This window comes from Cnephaeus nilssonii (genome assembly GCF_951640355.1).
Source record: "Cnephaeus nilssonii genome assembly, chromosome: 11".
NCBI classification, from domain to species: Eukaryota; Metazoa; Chordata; class Mammalia; order Chiroptera; family Vespertilionidae; genus Cnephaeus; species Cnephaeus nilssonii.
The window spans coordinates 49,203,367-49,224,288 of NC_137082.1; the positions used below are offsets into that span (position 1 = coordinate 49,203,367).

At 37.6% G+C, this 20,922-nt stretch overlaps 1 protein-coding gene across 3 annotated transcripts in view; it reads right to left on the reverse strand.

The window, feature by feature from the left end:
- Window positions 1–20,922, reverse strand: part of RTTN (rotatin) — a 115,651-nt gene that overhangs the window by 36,724 nt on the left and 58,005 nt on the right. For all 3 annotated transcript variants that reach the window (XR_013814187.1, XM_079784075.1, XM_079784076.1), the window contains 8 exons: window positions 19,797–20,016; window positions 19,352–19,480; window positions 18,764–18,874; window positions 16,809–16,967; window positions 16,196–16,267; window positions 10,151–10,340; window positions 8,714–8,805; window positions 2,953–3,046 (listed from right to left, as the gene is read on the reverse strand). Coding sequence is in view for 2 of the 3 variants with exons in the window: in XM_079784075.1 (XP_079640201.1) it covers window positions 2,953–3,046; window positions 8,714–8,805; window positions 10,151–10,340; window positions 16,196–16,267; window positions 16,809–16,967; window positions 18,764–18,874; window positions 19,352–19,480; window positions 19,797–20,016 (1,067 nt within the window). In the remaining variant the exon portion in view is untranslated. The remainder of the gene's footprint in view (window positions 1–2,952; window positions 3,047–8,713; window positions 8,806–10,150; window positions 10,341–16,195; window positions 16,268–16,808; window positions 16,968–18,763; window positions 18,875–19,351; window positions 19,481–19,796; window positions 20,017–20,922) is intronic.

Consider the following 20,922-nt stretch of genomic DNA (forward strand, 5'->3'; position numbering starts at 1 on the left):
AAAAAACCAGGAAATTAACAATGAATAAGCAGTATTATCTAATCTATCTTTTCTAAATCACACATATTATCCCATGAATGTCCTCTATAGCAGCAGTTGCCAACCAGTGGTCTGTAGACCACTGGTGGTCCGTGAGGTCCAAAAGGTTGGCGACCGCTGGTTTAAGGAAACCTTTGGAGCAGTGGTCGCCAATCGGTGGTCCGTGAGGTCCGAAAGGTTGGCGACCACTGCTCTATAGCAAAGGAAAAAGTCCTTTTCCTTGTTTGGATCCAGGTCGGGATCACGCTCAAGTCCTCACCTGAAGGAGCTGCTCTGTCTTGCTTGGTCTTTCAGGACCTGACACTAGTTATGTGGTAAAAGGTCAGATGCTGGGCGTTTCCTCCTGAGGAGACCTTCAGCACACCACATCAGGAGAATCATGATTCCTCCTTGTCCCATTATTGGTGGTGTGAACTTTGACCTTCTGATCAAAGTGGGGTCTACTATGTTTCTCCACTATAAAGTTATAATTTTTCCCTCTATAATTAATTAATTCTTTCAGGGAGGCACTTTGGGACTATATATTATCAAGAAAGATATTACCTTTTGAATCAAATAAAACTGGGAAAATTTAGGTACTTCCACAGAAAAAGTTCAAATAGTTTTAAGGGAAATTTTTAAACACTACTCACAAACTATGTGTTACATGTCTCCAGCATGTATCTCCAGGGCAAGCATACAGCAGAAAAGAACACGAGCAAAACAGGAGGAGCACAGCATTGAGGAAACTCACACTCACTCGATATATTCAATATAATTTTTATATTTTATCTGGACAGAATTATCCCAGTTATCTATATGTATAATACTCAAATAGAGTATTATACGAACATTCTTATTTTGTAGTGATTGAACTTTATAAATCAAATGTAGGCTTAAAGACCATGAGATCCTGTTAATGGTTTTCTTATAACATAAAATAATTTTCTTTTAGAAAAGTTAGAAACTAAATTTAAAAATGAAAAGCTGGATGTCTAAAGGGGCCCTAATGTATATGCCAGGAAATATACTTGTTATCCTGTTCTAAGTCACATTGGGACATGATAATCCCAAAGTTAATCAAGAAGAACAGAATAAAAAATAAAAGGACTAACCAGCTGCACTGGAAAATCCTGCAAGACGTTCCAACTGAGAGAACTAAAATCTCATTATCACTTACAAGAAATTGTATCTTAATACTATTTAAAGACATCTAAGCACCACACACTGCTCTGTTGTTGAGGCTCACTGACAACATAAGTATAGTGCTCTCCAGCACCGTACAAGGACTGTGCAGACTCCACAAAAAGGTGAGAACACTTTTTCTGTCAAATACATACACTGAAGCGATTGGTGACAGGCAAAACTGTGCATGAATATACATTCTAAGCACAGTCCCTGAAAAGAAAATAATCCAAATCAAGAGTAATGAAACAAAAAAACCCACACAAGTGTACATACGTCCACACAAAAAAATTGTACATAAATGTTCATAGCATTATTATTCAAAATAGCCAAGCAAAACAAATACAAATGACCATCAACTGATGAATGGGTAAATAACAGATGGCATATTGATGCAGTAGAATATTATTTGGAAATGAAAAGGAATTAAGTATTGACACATGCTATAACATGAATAAACCTTGAAAACATATGCTAAGTGAAAGGTATCAGACACAAAAGGCCACATGTTGTATGATTCCATGTATATGAAATGTCCAAAAACCGGCAAACCTATAAAGAGGGAAAGTATATTAGTGACTGTGTAGGGCTGGGGAAGATGCCGGAGAGGGGCAGTGACTGCTAATGGATACATGGTTTCTTTTGGGAGTGATGAAAATATCCTAAAACTGATTGTGGTGACAGCTGCACAACTCTGTGAATATATTAAAACCAATGAATTGTACCCTTAAAATGGGTGGACTGCATGGCATGTGAATTATATTTCAATAAAGCTGTTCAAAAAAAGAGTAATATAACATAGTCTTAGAGATAAATATTCATGAAATTTGTTATCAAAATTTCGTATTCTGTATCCTTAGCTATTTAAACAATCCGAGTTTGCTCCTTTTGAGCTCAAGAAAATAAAATAAAAAATATTTCCTACAATTAAACACTTTTGTATACTATCAATATAAACTGCTAAAAACCAAAATGGGAAATGGTTTAGGAAGTTATGGAACAAATACTGAAACAAAAATTCAGACTAATGTCTTAAGCAGGTATTTCTGAAGTTTTAGAAAGCATTTTCTGCGCAGACGCTTATACTTCAGTGTTTAAAATTACTTTCTCTTTAGACAGTATATTCCCTGCAGGTTAGGAATTCAATGCTAAACTCTAACCTTCAAGTATAATTATATATGTTCATGTACATGTATATACATGTGGAAGTATAAGAGAGTTGGAAGCAGTCCCTAACACAAAGTGTAAAGTTTACATATTGCGATTAATAAAAATAAATCCGAGGCTACTCATTACTTATTTGAAACTAAGACTCGATGAATTCTGTGTGCTTTAAAATGGAAGCACAGTCTTTGAAAAACACGTAGGATCAGATTCTCTTCACTTTCACAATCACTGTGGTAAATTAAAGTGTTTTTTTCCCAAGGAAGGAAAAAAATGAAGTTAACTAATATTCATAGTTCCCCAGTTATCTATGCTTAACTAAGAAGGAACCATATGGCAGTCAGACTATTTTTTGGATGGCAAATTCCCATTTATTAGTTAAAAGTATTTGTTTTGTAACTCTCTGATATATTTATTCTAATTTATTCCATCATGTTCTGTGACATTTCGTTTTGTTCTTATCTAGACATTTTGTTCTGGGACTTATTTAATTTTGGTCTTATCTAGACATTTAGTTTCAAAATATCTGTCTGGACCAACTTGTCACTTTTCTTTCTGAAAGTGGAATGTCTTTCTAAAGGGTACCTGGAGCCACAAACTGGTTGTGTGAGGCTTCCGGGAGAGACGCAGCTGAGGTCACCGGTGATGATAGTCCCACACTCCCGGATGAAGATGCTACCTATGAACCAGCAAGAAAATTGTTACACATGGGAAATGAAGCACAAGACAGATATCCTTAAACAGAAGGTTTATAGCAAAACTACACTTGCTAGTCGAAAACACTTGCTACTAGAAAACGTTCCATATTTTGAGAGTTATCACAGTTTTTGAACAGCATTTTCTTTTCTTTTTTAAATTGATTTTAGAGAGAGGACAAAAGAGAGAGAGAGAAAAAAAAAAAAACAGTGATGTGAGAAACATTGATCTGTTGCCTCCCACACATGCCCTGGCCAGGTATGTGCCCTGACGGGGACTGGACCCACCACCTTTTGGTGTTTGGTATGACACTCCAACCAACCCAGCCACACCAGCCAGGGCTTGAGTGGCATTTTCTACTTTTTCTTATAGGACCTGTTACAGTTTATGTAAATCAGTAACTCACAGGAGTGAAGTTTTGATTTGAAGCCCATTAAGGATATTAAGGTCCCAATAAGACCTATTTTCTCTTATTACCTAAATGTTAAAAGGCTGAAATACACTTTACCTATAATTCACTATGTCCTTGAGATATTTTGCATTACCTGTTTTTTATGAACTTAATTATCTTTCTATTTATTTATTTTTAGACTCCACATATAAGAAAAATCACATGGTATTTGTCTTTCTCTGTTTGAATTATTTCATTTAGCATAATACCCTTGAGGTCCTCCCTTATTGTTGCAAAATGGCAAGATTTCATTCTTTTTTTATGGCTGAATAATATTTCATTGCATACTTACACCATAATTTCTTTACTGGTTCATCCATTCATGGATAGTTAGGTTGTCACCATATACTGCTTATTGTAAAAAATGCTGCAATGAACATGGAGTGCATATATCTCTTTGAGTATTTCCATTTTCTTTGGATTAATTTCTTGATTTCTTAACTCAAAAGAGCTTTTTAAAATTTCAAAAGGCACACACAAATTTTAATAGTACCTATGAAAAAATTACCATAAGTACTAAAATATTTTTCTTATCTCTCCCAATATTGTAAAAAAACTCTTTAAAAACTTAGGCAATATGCTGACTCTATGTTTCAGAATACAACATTTTTGAAAACATTAAATATAACAGAAATTCTGTAAAAGGCAAACACAATTTTACTACAGGTTTATAAGATGAAAAGATTGTGTGGCCTCCCTCAATTTAAAGAAACCCAAACTGATGAGTTTGGCACCTCCTATGTGAAAAATACCTTACCTAGAGAGGTGATCACTCTTTTTCTTACCATCAATTTAATTTCTCTGCGATAGCATGAACTTCACAGACCTGGATAAGGCCCATGTCGGTGTACGCAGAAGGCCTGAACTGTCAAGTGAACTTAGGAATCAATCCTGCCTCACACATTCAAATACTATAACCCTCCCTACATATTACGGCACATTTATCCTAACACTTCAAGTAGGGTATCTTAGACTTGATATATAAAATAGAATGAAAGCAAAAACCAAGGTTATGTTCATTCACATTTTCTGATAATACAAAAAATATAAATTGGAAGAAAATGGTAGATGAAATTAATATACAGTTTTTAAAGTTCCTCCATTCAACTTGAAGACCTTAATCGTCTCTCACCACTTCAAGTTTGACATTTTGCAAAAACAAGAAATAAGTGATAGGAAGCTGTAGCCAAGAACGTAAGCTACACACATAAAGTTATCAAAAAATAAACCTAGATAAATTTTAGTCTAAGTAAATAACTCATAAACAGGCTGTATTGTTTTATTTTATATTCAGTGTAGTCACATTAACATTTTTTAGATTAGCACTGAAATAAAAAGTTAAGAACTCTGAGACTTTGTGGGTCCCAGTAGATCCCAGAGGGATCAATAGTCATCTCTACCTAATCCTCTTAGTTTGGGTCTTAGCAGATACCTCGTGTATGTGCATTTGTACACACACAAACTCATTAGACGAGTCATTAAGATGGCCTATGTGCAAAACCACAATCTAGACTTTCTCTCACTTTCACATCTGCCACATGACACATCCTGAGATTTCGAATTTACATCTATATAAAAAGACAAATGAAAGTGAGTTTTACTTGAACTGAGTCTATATATTTGTAGCCTTATCACCACACTGGTATTACAGAGGCAATAAAGGCCTGTCAGTGCAGAGAAACTGATGCTACTTAAGCTACAGTTCTTTGCTTATAAACACTAAAAATAACCTTTCATCAATGTGCTTATAAATAGATATAACTAAAGAAGATTTCTAAATCATGTTTCATTGTAACATAAGCAGTTACAATTGTAAGAGAGTCCTTCTGAAATAGCAAGAAACAACAAAGCCATTTACCTTATCAAAGTAGAATTTGAGTTTAAAAACAATTTCTTATCTTATGAAGAAAATGTATCAAATGTTCAAAACCCGTTTCTTGGTATTCTGTCTTACAGAAACAAAGGAGTTCACTGGATACTTTAAAATTTTTTCAAAGTTCATTTAGGAGTTGCATATTTTATTTGTCAAAATGAATTCATAATACCTTTCATCCTCTTTCATCAAAAGCAGCATTGGTGCCTAAACAGGTAATTTTTTAAAAATGTAAAGATAACAAAGGAAATGAGGATTTGTGGTATGAAAAAAGATAGGGTACAAACATTTTTAAAACATGGCAAAAATGAGGTAACTGTCCTTGGCCTGCTCTCCAGTCTATGAAATAACTTTCAACTACCATCAAACAAAGTCAAGCCATATTTCTCTAATATCAGTTTTAATGTTTCATGCCATTTTACTAGTACTCTGCTGAAATATCTATCTGTATCTTCACAGCTATTACATCTTATCTCTTCATAGCCAAAAACAGACTCAGCTCTCTTGGCTAACCCTTATCTAAAATCCCTTAGAAACTTTTCATACCTTCTATTTTCCCATGTTTTAAAATTGTGAGTAGGTGCTTTATGTCAGAAGAATGGCAGCATAAGAGATTCCCTGGCCTCCCCTCCTGAGATTTCAACAAGTTAACCAACTATAATTCAACAAAAAATTCCCTGCTCAATATAGAGGCACACCTGAGAGACCTGCACATTGAAGGTGGGCAACCGGGAATAAACGTAGAGATGGGAAGGGAGGAAAGTTCAGCTGGTCCACAGATAGAGCCCTGTAGTTGGGAGCTCTCGGCTCTGCCTAGAGAGGGGAGGAAGCCGGGGGAGGAGATCCTAATATAAGGTGACCGAAGAGTTGACTTTGGGTGGTGGGCACACAGTGCAATATGCAGATCTTGTAACATAGAAACCCACCCCTGAAACCTATATGTTCATGTTGACCAATGTCACTCTAATAAATTTAGTTATAAAAGGGAAAAAATATGAGTAGACTTGTACCCTATCTTTTCTCATAGTACAATCCTCATTTTCTTCCGTTATTCTCTCTTAAATGTTGTTTTTTTTTAAGACTAAATTTGGTCATAAAGCTGCTGCAGCACACTGGTATGTACTAGGTATAAACCCCTATCTAGTTTGGATACTTCTGAGAACTAGAAAACTGACTTCAGCAAGAAAAACAACTACTGCCTGGGGATGGGGCCACTGAACTAGACAGAAGCCATTTCTGAACTGGCTTATTTACAAGGGCAATACCCCCGAGGTGACAATGACAGCCCTTACTCTATGTGTAATTTACAAAATTCCAATCCTTCCAGAGCCAAGCAACTGAACTAATATCCGTTAGATTACACCATAAAGTCCCTATGGTATAATCTAAGGATCTGACCCAAATCAATCATAAAGCTTTCCTTAGAAAGACTGAATGGAAAAGCAAAACACCAATCAATAAACTGCATCCTTTGTTAAATCTGTGAGATACACTAAACAGTTATATAAATAACCACATAAGCTTATTAGCAAGATTTTCATCATGCAACGGATGCTTCAATTTGTAATTTTAAATTTTTCTTATGCTGAGAAAGGTTTAATTGGTCTAGGTACTGAGAGCTTAGGTTTAAAATAATACTGGTATAATAAATGAATTCTCCAGATTTTTCTCCTGTTGGGACAAAGAGATAGAGTATGTCGGGCATGATAAGATGAGCAGAATTAGGGTAATTAAACTACTTCAGTGAATAAAAATCCCTAATTTGGTAAAAAGCCACTGATGCCCAAACTCTTGTTTGGAAGTCAAAAAAAGAAAGAAAAGAGTTGACTGTAAAAATTCTAATGGATAATACCAGTCTTTTGAGAAACTTCAATAAATAAATCTAACATAGGACTATATATAAAAATTCTTTTAAAAAACAGATTCCATTGCTACATATTTCTCAAAGTGTATGTTGCATCCTAACACAAACAAGTTAAAGGTTTTCACATTAAAAGAGGTGCTTCATTTGATTACAACAAATAATATATTTCAAAAGTTTTTCTCGGGAAATCCAGTATACTAATCTGTAAGATTTATGTTATTATAACATTGAAAAATGCAAGAGTTTGATTTGCTTTCACTTTTTGTACTTAAGTCTCTTTTGTATAGGATAAATACACCTTGATATCTACAAAATAACTAAGATAGCTCAACATTAAATAGAGCAATTACTTTTTACTGGACACCTACTATGAGCAAAGAACTGAAAAATGTACAAAGACTTTCAGATTAGTCAACAGCCCTTTAAACAAACAGGGTAACCTAAGAAGAATTACTTTTAAGCACATATTAATGCTGCCCATCTGTGAACTTAATAAACTCCTTTTTGCATTTAATCATATTCTTTCTCTTATTGCGACAAAGACAGATACTATTTCTAGCTTGGAAAGGAAAGCATGACATCTAGTGGAACCAGGGTAATTATTCTACTTTTCCAAATAAAGGTTCAATTTAGCACTGAAAACCAACTCTTCTCTTTTGAGTCTAGAAAAAAATAAAAGACAATTAAAACTGTAGGAAAAAGTATCAGTCTCTTAAGAAACTGTGTGGTAAGTGACTCCTATTAATGCCTGTATAATAGCTATTATTCTCATACTGTTTTGCTCCTGGAAGCACAGGTGACAAGCTTTTCTGTCCTAGGTTCTACAAATACAATAATTATTCCAAAAACACTTTACAATAAAACATACTGTTTTCCAGTGGAGAATAAATGATTCTGTGTGCTTGTAAAACAAATGAAAACCAGTACCATTTACTACTATTATTTAGAAATAATTAGTGTGTCAAACTTTTTAGAATAGAGCAACTTATGAATGGGAAGAAAAAGAAAAAAAGGCAGGTGTACATAAATTCCAGGTATTTCATATGATCAAGACGAGCTTCTGTCTGATGCATGTGTATAGAAATGTGTCCATTAGTACCACCTGGAATCTCTGAATGGGTCAGCTGTCTCCAAACTGCTTTGTTCTTAAGCAAAATTTCAGGGCACTCAAGCATTATTTATCAGTTAAGATCTGTTCTCTTCTTCTATAACTATTATAAACATTTAAAGTTTTGGTTGAATCAGAGAAGATAGGAAAGAGGATGGAAACTCATCTAAAAGGATGGTCAGTATAGGGACATGACAAGGCAGCCCCTCGTTTTGCTCAGCCAGAACTTCAGTAAATTGCAGCTGTTATAACCAAACAAACCTTAGAATTCCTACCAGGCTTCTCTCTCCACTATGTAAATTCAAATTGTTTCACAGATTCAAAAGGAAGCACTTATGAATTCTTTGGAAGTACCATTGTTTCCGAGGTGGAGAGAGAACTTGGGTCTCGGTCTTGATGGGACATTCTAGATGGCGCCCTCCAAAACTTGAGTGAGTCATCCAAACCTGTGACAACAGGAAAAGAGTCAAGCGAATAGTCTCCTGGGCACTGTAACAATTATCAGAAAAACAGTCATCACATGAAACCAGTCAAGAACTAAGAGAAGAGGTTGGCCTAATTTTTATTTGCCTAATTAATTTATATGTAAAGCTTGTTTTACAGAAAATTTAAGGCAATTAGCTGACTGTGCTTTAGCTTAATCTAGCACAATTTATCAAGAGCACATTCTTGATAAATTGCAAATGTAATGTGCATAAGAATCACACAGAGCTTGTTATAGCAGTTCCTGGGTCCAATTCCAGAACATCTGTCCATTCCCCAAATCAGGGAGGGGCCATACATTTGCATGGCTCCAGGGCCAAGCTCTGAGTAACACAGGTCCAAAGATATCCAATTAAATGGGTCACTTTCCTAATAAAGATGGACATTTATTTAGAATGTCCAAAATGTCATCAAATGTAATTTTCCTCTTAATTCCTCCAAGAAATGAGCAGAAAAGTGAATTAGAAATTTACTTTTAAATACTTCATGATAAAGAATCTGCATGTCTCCAATTTACTCTTAAATGTCTCAGAAAAATACATACATACATATGCATACAAGTAAATTTTATGCATATACATGGCATGGGGGAAAATATTATAAAATGTTAACATTTGGGAATTCTTGTACCTTTTCTGTAAGTGTGAAATTATGTCAAGATTTTTAAAAAATTACTTTAAAATTTATTTTAAAATTTATTTTTATTTTTAAATCATTAGAAATTAATATAAGACATAATTATTATCTACGTGCTAAGGTCTTATACTCCATGAGAATCTACAAACAGAAATGAAAAAGTTTCAGCAAGATATTTTGATAAATGAGTAACATGCCAAATATAAATAACTTTTACTATATTAGCAAAACAAATCAGAGAACTTGGTAGGAGAAGGTCTTATTCTTGATTGCCTAGGATGAACCTTTCCAAAGTTCAAAACAATAGTAGAGGAAAGTATAAAACTTTGCTGAAGGGTATGAAAACTTATGAAACATTTATATGATTTCAGAAATGGTTTCTATGAAGTATTTATAATGTAGAAAAATGCTTATGCAATGTTTAGTGAAAGAAGAGGATACAAAAATGTACATAAGATATGAACACAATTATATAAAACAAACAAAAGCTATAGAGGAAGATGCCTGGAGGAAAATACACCCTAATGCAACAAAGGAAAGTGGAACCAGAGAAGAAACCAATTTTCCCTGTGTACTTGGCATTATTTTTCAAACATTTTATAACAAATACACTGGTCTTTAACATTTTAAAAGGTGTTTCATTTTATAAAAATCTAAATATAATGTACTTACCATTTAAATCACTGCTTTCTGAAGTTCCATTAGGAGCAGAACAACTCGAATCAAAGATATATAGTCCCAGGTAACAATGTTTCACCATCTGATGCAAATGTTCATAGAAATGGCAGTGATACAAGAGAGCCTGCAGCGCGGGCTTTCCTACCAGCGACAGACCAGAGTCCTCATCATGGACACAGGGGCCCTGGAGGAAAAGAGGGAGAGAAAGAGAGACAGTGAATTATCACATGATTTCTTCAAAAAGACCCACTGTCTCCCCACACTCCCCAGGTGCGAACTGGCCTCTCCCCTGCCTGTCCTGTGCAGCAGGCCTAGGGCATTCATTACTTCCCAGCACTCTACGTCTTTGCTGCCCAATGACCCACTGAAGGCAGAGGCTTCACTCCATCTCTTGAGGGGCCATTTAATTTAAAATCTCTCTAATAAAATGGTAATATGCAAATTAACCATCACTCCGCTACATAAGCCATGCCCGCCAGCCAACCCACGCCAACCAGCCAATCAGGGCGAGTATGCAAATTAACCCCATCCAAGATGGCTACAGCCACAGAGAGCAAGGTTTCCCAGGTAACAGAGCAAGCCAAGCTTTCCGCCTGCCCTTGCCAGGCCTAAGCCTCCACTCAAGCTACAAAGTTTCAATTATAGAAGGTAAACAAATTCAAACAAATGGCGGCAGAATGGAGCTTGAGAGAGCAGGCCAGGGTTGCCGGCAGCAACAGGGGAAGCAAAGCTTTCCGCACACCCTGGCCGGGCTCACCCGCTTAAGGCTACAAAGTTTCAATTGTAGAAGGTGAATTAACTGCCACAGAAATGGCTGCCGCCCCGGAGGGAGCAGCAGGCTTGGCTCCGCTCCAGGCTACAAAGTTTCAATTGTAGAAGGAAAATAAATTCCAGATACCAAGGCCTCCACTTGGGTTGCCAGGGGGCGTGGCCAGCCTGCAAACCACCACAGGCCCCTTGCTCACGCCACCCCACGCCCCAAGGTAACCCCACCCTGATCCGAGACACCCTTCAGGGCAAACCAGCTGGCCCCCACCCATGCACCAGGCCTCTATCCTATCTAATAAAAGAGTAATATGCAGATTGACTATCACTCCAACACACAAGATGGCTGCCCCCATGTGGTCAAACATCCTGCCCCCATGTGGACAAAAGGTGGCCACTACAAGATGGCCAGCAGGAGAGGGCAGTTGGGAGGCACCCGGCCTGCAAGGGAGGGCAGTTGTGAGGGACCAGGCCTGCAAGGGAGGGCAGTTGAGAGGGACCAGGCTTGCAAGGGAGGGCAGTTGGAGGTGATCAACCCTGCAGGAGAGGGCAGTTAGGGGTGACCAGGCTGGCAGAGGAGGGAAGTTGGGGGCAAACAGGCTGGGCAGGGGAGCAGTTAAGCATCAACCAGGCTAGCAGCGGAGTGATTAGGGGGTGATCAGGCTGGCAGGCAGAAGCGGTTAGGAGCAATCAGGAAGGCAGGCAGGCAAGCAGTCGGGAGCCAGCAGTCCAGGATTGTGAGAGGGATGTCCGACTGCCCTCCAGGAGTCCCAGATTGGAGAGGGTACAGGCTGGGCTGAGGGACAAACCCCCTCCGTGCACAAATTTCGTGCACCGGGCTTCTAGTTCTTCTATAAAATGGTGCAACTTTAATCAAGTAATTATGTACTTAAGCCATAAACTCAAAAAGCTACTTTACAACCTACAAAAAACAATAAGTATTAAAATATCAGAAATAATGTGGTCCAAGTAATTACATTCACAATTAGTCTTTGTACCTATGAATAAGCTAGAGAGAATGCATGGCCTATCAATATCCACAGTGAAAGCTGACTGCCACTTTCCTTTCTGCTGAACTAACCCTGCCCAGGGGAACAGCCACAGGCACCGACACACACTTCCCACCAGGAAATTATAACTAAAGAAAAAGGATGATTAACAGCTTAGAAAAACTTGAGCTATGATATAAACTCACAGTGTAAGAAATAAATAAAAATGCTAAGGTTTGAAAAAAATCACCCAAATAAATATTTTTAATCACACACACACACACACACACACACACACACACACACACACACGCCAGAGTGGTCATGGTCCTGGAAGCAGAGATTAGAAAGTGTAGCCACTGCCCAATAGTGGGTCTGTAGCGAATTAGTGGTTTTCACTTTTTAGAATCAACCTACATAGATAAATGGAGGCTGCAGAAGAGAATGTAAACGCAATCAGCCTTCACAAAGTAAAAGTAAAGATAAAACTGGCAAAGATTAGCAGTAGAAGTGGGGAGACGCTAATAAAAAGATAGGAACATCTCAGCCACATTCTCTTGCCTTCTAAATGGAGCCAAGAGACGGGATACATAGATAACAGAACCAGAAACAGCAGGGCAACCAGTGGAGAAAGTAAGAAGGTAATAGAACTACATTGGAGGAGATTGTTTAAATGAGCTAAATCCTATGTGTCGACACAGCACAGGAACAAACATTATTGCAAGCATGCTGAAGAATTAAAATCAGTAGGAGGCAAAGCTGTCTCTGTGAATGGAGAGGGATAGTGAATTTCATTGTAAGTTCATTCAAAGTATTTTTAACTTCTCTAAGAAAACCAAATTATCTGAAATACATACATATTACACAACCATTATTTATTTTTCATTTGATTTTGTTTAACTAAACATTAAGCCTGAATCTCCACAGGCCCAAGCTTCCTAGTGGCAATAGCATTTTAACAACAGAGCTTTACTCAGGCAGTGAAGGCAAGCCCAGCATACGCACAAAGATGGTCTGACTCAGCTTTCCAGATGACTAATGCTACAAGGGCCAGAACAATGGAGCTTTCATGCACAGGCCAGGCTCCGCTCCACAGTCCAGCAGTAATTGATGGGGCTGTCATACCATGGACTGGGGAGATCAGCTCAGTCCAATTGCTCTGACTTAGGATGTCTATATTCTTACCAGCCCTGCCCTCAGGTGAGTGCTGGGGCTGCCAGATCATCTGCAGAATTGCCAGGGAAGCAGAGAAGGACAGTATGCAAAGCAAGAAAACACTTCAAATCACTAGGTGCCATTACAAATGAATTTGCAAAGAAAAAAATTAATTATGTCATAGAATATTTAATTTGAAAATATTATTTTCAAGGATGTAATCCTATCTAATAATAGACAAACATGCAAATTGACCATACCTCCAACACACCCACAAGCCACGCCCACCATCCAATCAGAGCAAGCATGCAAATTAACCCAAACCAAGATGGCTACAGCCACAGAGAGCAAGGTTTCCCAGGTAACAGAGCAAGCCAAGCTTTCCGCCTGCCCTTGCCAGGCCTAAGCCTCCACTCAAGCTACAAAGTTTCAATTATAGAAGGTAAACAAATTCAAACAAATGGCGGCAGAATGGAGCTTGAGAGAGCAGGCCAGGGTTGCCACCGGAAACAGGGAAGCAAAGCTTTCCGCACACCCTGGCCGGGCCCACCCGCTTAAGGCTACAAAGTTTCAATTATAACCCCAACACAAATGGCTGCCAGCCTCGGAGGGAGCCCCAGGCTTGGCTCCGCTCCAGGCTACAAAGTTTTGATTGTAGAAGGAAAATAAATTCCAGATACCAGGGCCTCCGCTTGGGTTGCCAGGGGGCATGGCCAGCCTGCAAACCCACCACAGGCCCCTCGCTCAGGCCGCCCCACACCCCAAGGGAACCCCCACCTGATCCGGGACGCCCTTCAGGGCAAACCAGCTGGCCCCCACCCCTGTACCAGGCCTCTATCCTATATAATAAAAGAGTAATATGCAGATTGATTATCACTACAACACACAATATAGCTGCCCCCATGTGGTCAAAGATCCTGCCCTCATGCAGACACAAGATGGCCACCACAAGATGGCCAGCAGGAGAGGGCAGTTGGGAGGCACCCGGCCTTCAAGGGAGGGCAATTGAGAGGGACCAAGCCTGCAAGGGAGGGCAGTTGGAGGTGATCAACCCTGCAGGAGAGGGCAGTTAGGGGTGACCAGGCTGGCAGAGGAGGAAAGTTGGGGGCAAACAGGCTGGCAGCAGAGTGGTTAGGGGGTGATCAGGCTGGCAGGCAGAAGCGGTTAGGGGCAATCAGGAAGGCAGGCAGGCAAGCAGTTGGGAGCCAGCAGTCCTGGATTGTGAGAGGGATGTCCGACTGCCCATTTAGGGATCCGACTGCCCACCGGGATAAGGCCTAAACAGGCAGTCGGACATCCCTCGAGGGGTCCCATATTGGAGAGGGTACAGGCTGGGCTGAGGGACAACCCCCCTCCGTGCACGAATTTCATGCACCGGGCCTCTAGTAAGCTATTATATTAATATTTAAAAATATTTTACTCCTAGCATCAAAGTTCTAATATATCCATTAGCTATGATTCAGAAGGAAATGGAAACAAAATAAACATTACATTTGTGAACAGAGAATTAATATTTTCCAGAAGAAAAAAAATATTTTGATATATAACAAAATTTTTAAATGCTATAATGCAATCAAGAAATTGGAAAAATGATCCTAATTACATAAGAAAACCTTAACTACATATAAATTATGAATATAGTTAAGATGATATTGCTTCTCTAATACTAAGTACTTATTGTTTTGTTAAATCAATACTCATAATGACTTGTGATGAATACATTAAAGAATGAAAAATGTGCACTGATAATTATCACGTTGAATATGAAAATAATCTATACTATGACTATAAATGACCACTATCTAAAACACACACAAACACATATGCAGACAGTTTACAGCTGTGCCCACTAAGAATGCACGGAACTAATGACATCTCCCCCCGAAACAATGGGCATATCTAGAACCCACACCTCTATCAACAGAAATCAGGGCTTTTGAGGAGATGTCTGATTCCAGACTGGGGCTGGAAAAGTCTAGAACATCTTGCTGTACCAGAAAGTGAGGAAGACTGTTGAAGACATGTGAAAAGGACACAAAACTCTTCATGAAGGGGCTCCTTTTGGGCAAATCTGGAACAATTTAAACATCTAAATAAATAATGACAAACAGATTTAACCCATGAAACAAACTAAGTTTCCTGAAGTTCATACTGGTGTAAATTAAAAAAAGTGAAAAAAAAATAAAATAAACAGGGAACAAAGGAAAGCTCTTCCTTAGAGTAAAATGTAATAAATGTAGAAGAAATGATGGAATTAGAAAATCACCATTTGGCAATCATTCTGTAACAACTGCTTTAGACAAGAATCTCGAGTGGAAAAAAGTTAAAACTAATGAAAGAAAATTGATGAGAAATAGATATTTATACAGTCTCAAAGTATCTCCCGTAACTCCACAATGAATAACACAGGGGACTTTACCTCAACCAAGTGAGCAAAGTTAGTATCCCCAGTAATGGGACAGAGAAAGCAGGTCTCCTGATACACTGCACTGAGAACACGTACTTCCACGGCTTCTCTGCAGAACTACGGAATCTGAATCTAATCACGAGAAGACACACCTATTTAAAGAGTATTACAACAGCTTAGTAGGCTGCACTCCTCAAAAATGCTGAGGTCACAAATGTTAAACGTTCAGCAACTATTTTAGATGAAGAAGCCAAATAGACATGACCACTTGTGTAACACGTGCATAGTAAACACCGTGTGAACTCATTTCTGTTTAATATTACTTTGCCACTGCAGCCCTAGTGGGTGGTTCAGCTGGTTAAGTGCACCAAAAGGTTGTGGGTTCAATTTCCTGTCAGAGCGCGTACATACAGGAGGCAACTGATCAATTGATGTCTCTCTCTCTCTCTCTCTCTCCCTCTCCCCCTCACACCACCCCCGGCTCAGATCAGTAAAAACATATCCTCAGGTGAGGATGAAAAAAATAATAATAAAATTACTTTACCACTACAGAGCAGAATTTATAAATCTGATCAAGCATGAATAAAATTTCTGTATTTTCTTTTAAGAGAACCTATTGCCTTGTATGAAAATTCATCAGTAATTAAATATATATATGCTGAAACTTTATCATCAATTAATCTCAACTATCTACTAGGTAGATCATTGTTTAAAGTCACCCACCTGCCAAGTATAATCCTTTACAATTACTGATGGCATTGGAATTACAAGGAGATTCTGAAGAATAAACGCAGCCTGAAATTAAAAAAAAGAAGTCAATACTGCCACCTTGTTGCCACCTCTGAAATAACCAACATATTGAAATTTAGTAACAAAAACATGTATCATGCATGGGTCAATTGCACATGTCAACAGGTCATTAAAAGGACTCCAATATTTACTGTGAATTAATATACCGTATTTTCCGGCGTATAAGACGACTGGGCATATAAGGTTTTCCTGGGTTAAAAAGTCGTCTTATATGCCGGAAAATATGGTAGTCCAATATATCTAATCCATTATATCTAATCCCATCAATATAGTCCAATATATCATATTTTTCGGCGTATAAAACGACTTTTTAACCCAGGAAAATCTTATATGCCCAGTCGTCTTATATGCTGGAAAGTACGGTATTTTTCATTCTCTACTACCAATTTTATTTGGGTTTTTGCAGGCATAAGAGATGATGGTCAAGGGTCAGTCCACCATGTTCAATAGGGAGTTGGTATGATCATAGGACCATCACATGCATTTCTAAGGGAAAGGGGAGGAGGTGCTAAACAGACAGGCCTACCTCCCGGCGCACCATGCTGCATTCCAACTGGTCCAGAAGAATGTTTACCACAGTTCCCCAGAGCCCACCAGAAATGTTCTGACAGCTGTTGGCCAAGGCCACACAGCCAGTTTCTAGGGTGGTCAGTGCAGATCCTAATCCCAGAGAAGTGAACCTCACCTGTTCAAGATAAGGAAGGGGGAGGCAGGAAGAGATTAACCAATGAGCTTATATATGCATATATGCACAGCCCATTGACAGACCATAGTGTGGTGAAGGCCTGGGGAGAGGATGGGAGCCAGGTGGAGGGGTTCAATGAGGGAGACAGGGGAAAGGAGGACATCTATAATACTTTCAACAATAAAGATTAAAAAATAAAAATTTAAAAATTAAAAGAAGGTTGTCAAATCAAAGAATCTGATTCCCTACTATAAATTCTTAATTTTTCTGGTACATAAGATATCATACTTTTATGACATTGTCTTGATGATCCTAAATTATAAAAGACACTGGTAGAAAACAGTGCCCTATATAAGTTTATGAATGAATAAAATACTATTCCACGATTCAAGAAAGCAATAATATAGGGGGAAAAGTTAAATAAAAGCAAATGTCCCAAAAAAATCAAAACCAGATATAAATTAGAATAAAAAATATAGCTTACAAGACTTTTTCTAGGGAAAGCAGAGCACTTACATATCTTTAATGAACCAATTCCTGTCTCTCCCTCATTTTTAAGGAGACTACCAATTATTTTGTTCTACCTTCCTTAGTGTCTCTTACAAATAAATGGTTTTAACTTTTTTGAACCTTCTTTTCAAAAAGAAGTAATGAAATTATTTTTTATAAGACATTTAGTATTTTACCCAAAATAATTTTTTTCAATATTTCAAATAAGATTGATGTGGTGTTTTCCCGTAGTACCACAGCTCCACAAGTTACGCATTTTGGTGAATTTCTGACTTCTGATCCCCAAAATAGGGTTGCACTAATAACGATAAAGCAACAAAAAAAAATGTAGTCATGATATAGTCCAGCAACAAGTTCATGGGAGAAACTTGCAGGAAGTCCAAGTTCAATGTGTCTAAAAAATGTAACCTCTAGGTTCAGATCAAATAATAGCTCTGTAAATCAAAGTTTTTAGTATGATAGGATATAATCATTTCCTGCTTGAAATTAGCGGACAGTGGACAAAGATAACAGTACTGTATTACAGACTTAAACATTTGCTAATCATAAAATTCAACAAACAAACAAAGAGAAGGCAGGAGGAAACTGTTAGAGGTGAAGGATATGTTTATGGCATTGATGTGATAGTTTCTCCAAACACATGAAGTTGTGCATGTTAAATATGTACAGTTTTCTGTATGACAACCATATAGAAAATGTGTTACTAATATAAAACTTTGCACTATAATGGAACTATTCTATTAAATGACATTCAAATGTCACTTGGCAGCTATCCTTCTAAATAGGTTGAAAATAGCTGGGTTTTTCTAATACTTTTCACTGTTCTTTTTTTCTGTTTTTAATCTGTATCCTAATGAATCTGATGAAGAGGGGGTGCTAAGAACTGAAACATATACCCCCAAAATTTATATATTGAAGCCTTAACTCCAGATGTGACTGTATTTGAAGACAGGCCTTTCAGCTGGTTATGAAAGTTCAATGAGGTCTTAAGGGTGGGTCCTGATCTGATGAGAAGGTGGCCATCTGAAGGCAAGAAACAGAGCCCTCACCTAATACTCCCAGCCTCCAGAACTGTGAGAAAATAAAATTTTGTTCTTCAAGTCCTTCCCTTCCCCAACTCTACAGTATTTTGTTGCAGCAGCCCAAGCTAAGATGGGATTAAGTAAAGTTTAAGGTATAGTCACTACAATGGTCTCATTTTGGAAGACAGGAATATGTATATGCATATGCTTTATGTCCTTTGTTTTTTATCTACCCATCATAACTCAACTTTTCTTCACACTGACCTCTGGGTCTCGATCCACCCACAACGGAATCAGCCAAGCCAATCCTTGCTGCATAGGAGTGTGCTCCTCACCATGACCACCCAAAGGCAAGAACCAAAGTGGTATCCACTCCTAAAATGTAAAAAATAAAAAAGAAACAGAAACACATTAGGGAAGTCTCTAAGAATAAAATATAGGGAGTTTAAATAACTCTTAATTTAAAAAAATCAAAACAAAGTAAAAATACACTTAAGACTTGGTTTTAATTCATTAATTTAGCCAAAACAAGGCAAACAAAAATATTAGCTTCCCCTTAAAAAGCTAATTATACCATATTTTTCTTCAGAACATCTATTTTCCCTATGATTTAGAAACAATGTAGCTCACAAGGCAGATTTCAATCAAAACAGATTTCAAATAAAAAAATTCAGATTTTTATAATATACAACTACAAAGAAACATCTTAGTCAAAGGTCATTTTTGTCTCCAAGAAGAAAACTCAAAAGAAATATTTTCATATAGTAAACATATAGGCTCAAAATGTACTAGACATCGCACATTCCTTTTCTAACAACTGCTCAGAAGACGGACAGCTCTCAATGCTCTCACCGAGCTCTGGGCCTCGGCCATCATCTCATGAGATAAGTGAAGCAAGCAAAGAATCGTGCTCTTTGTCACCCCCTTTCCCATGAAGGACATGGCATTTCCTCCACGTTCCACGTAAAAGGAAGTGATGACCTGAAAAACAAATGTAAGCAAGTTCACAGCAGCATTACTCTGAACGGTAAATAAGGCCAAATATATCATTTGCTACTGAAATATCTGAATTGAATCCTAACCACATAAAGTGTATGTAATATTCTCCATTTATACATTTAAAAATGGTTAAGATGGTAAATTTTACCACAATTAAAACAAATATTCCTACATATTTGTTAATAAAAATCTTTAAAACTTACCCATGCCTGGCACACAGGAGGTGATGAATAAATAGTAAACAACTATTACTTGAGGATTGCTATTGCTGTTACAGTCACTGGTTATTTTTACTTACTTCTAGGAGACCTGATAAGTACTTCCCACAAATTTCGAGTGGCTTTGCAAGAGGAGAATGTGAGCTCCACCCGGGCAGTGCTGTGAGGTGAGCCATCCCTCGTAAGGTCCTCTCAAGGGAAGGCAGGCCATAGAAGTGAGGAGCATCCGTGACTCTCAGGCACTGGAGCAGTTTCAGAGCCAGCTGTGTTTGGAAAACGTAAAAAAGTTCCAAACATTTCCTGGGAACATGAAGAAAAAAAGTCAACCATAGGATAAGTGTGATGGGCTTAATAGGTGATTGTCTTATTGGTGGCAGAGGATTCCTAACAAATACTGTATCAGAAAAGTATGAATTAAGACAAAAGGCAGAAAATATTCCCTTTCAAAAGAAGAGTTAAACAAAAAAGTATAGTTAAAATAGCATCTCGGGTATAAAATGTAAAATACCAGCAATAATTGAAAAATACATAAATGTATACTGGTATTGTCACACCAAAAAATTAAAACTTGGAATGAAAATTAAATGCATACTTTAAGTGAATTTAATTGACATATTCTAAACCTATACTTTTAATCATTCACTATCATTAAAAATTTGAATTTTTAAATCACTAAAATGTATTTTTTTCACAGAAAACTAAAGTAAAAAAAAAAAAAAAAGAAGAAGAAGCCCTAGCCAGTTTTGCTCAGTGGATAGAGCGTCGGCCTGTGGACTCAAGGGTGCTGGGTTCGATTCCGGTCAAGGGCATATGCCCAGGTTGCGGGCTCAATCCCCAGTAGGGGGCATGCAGGAGGCAGCCAATCAATGATTCTCTCACATCATTAATGTTTCTATCTCTCTCTCCCTCTCCCTTCCTTTCTAAAATCAATAAAAATATATTTTAAAAAATAAATAAAATAAAATACAATGAAGTCATTATTTTAGAAATTGTAATTCTTGGTTGTAAAATTTGTATTTGGTTCTTTTTTACAGTCTCCATCTCTCCATATTTTTACTAATCTTGTCCATATGTTCCTCTAATAATTATTATGCTTATTTAAAATATATTATTTATAATGGTAGCTTTAAAGTTCTCATATTTGACATCTATAGATATGTTTCTAATGACTTTTTTCTCCTAATTATGGGAGACATTTTTCTGTGC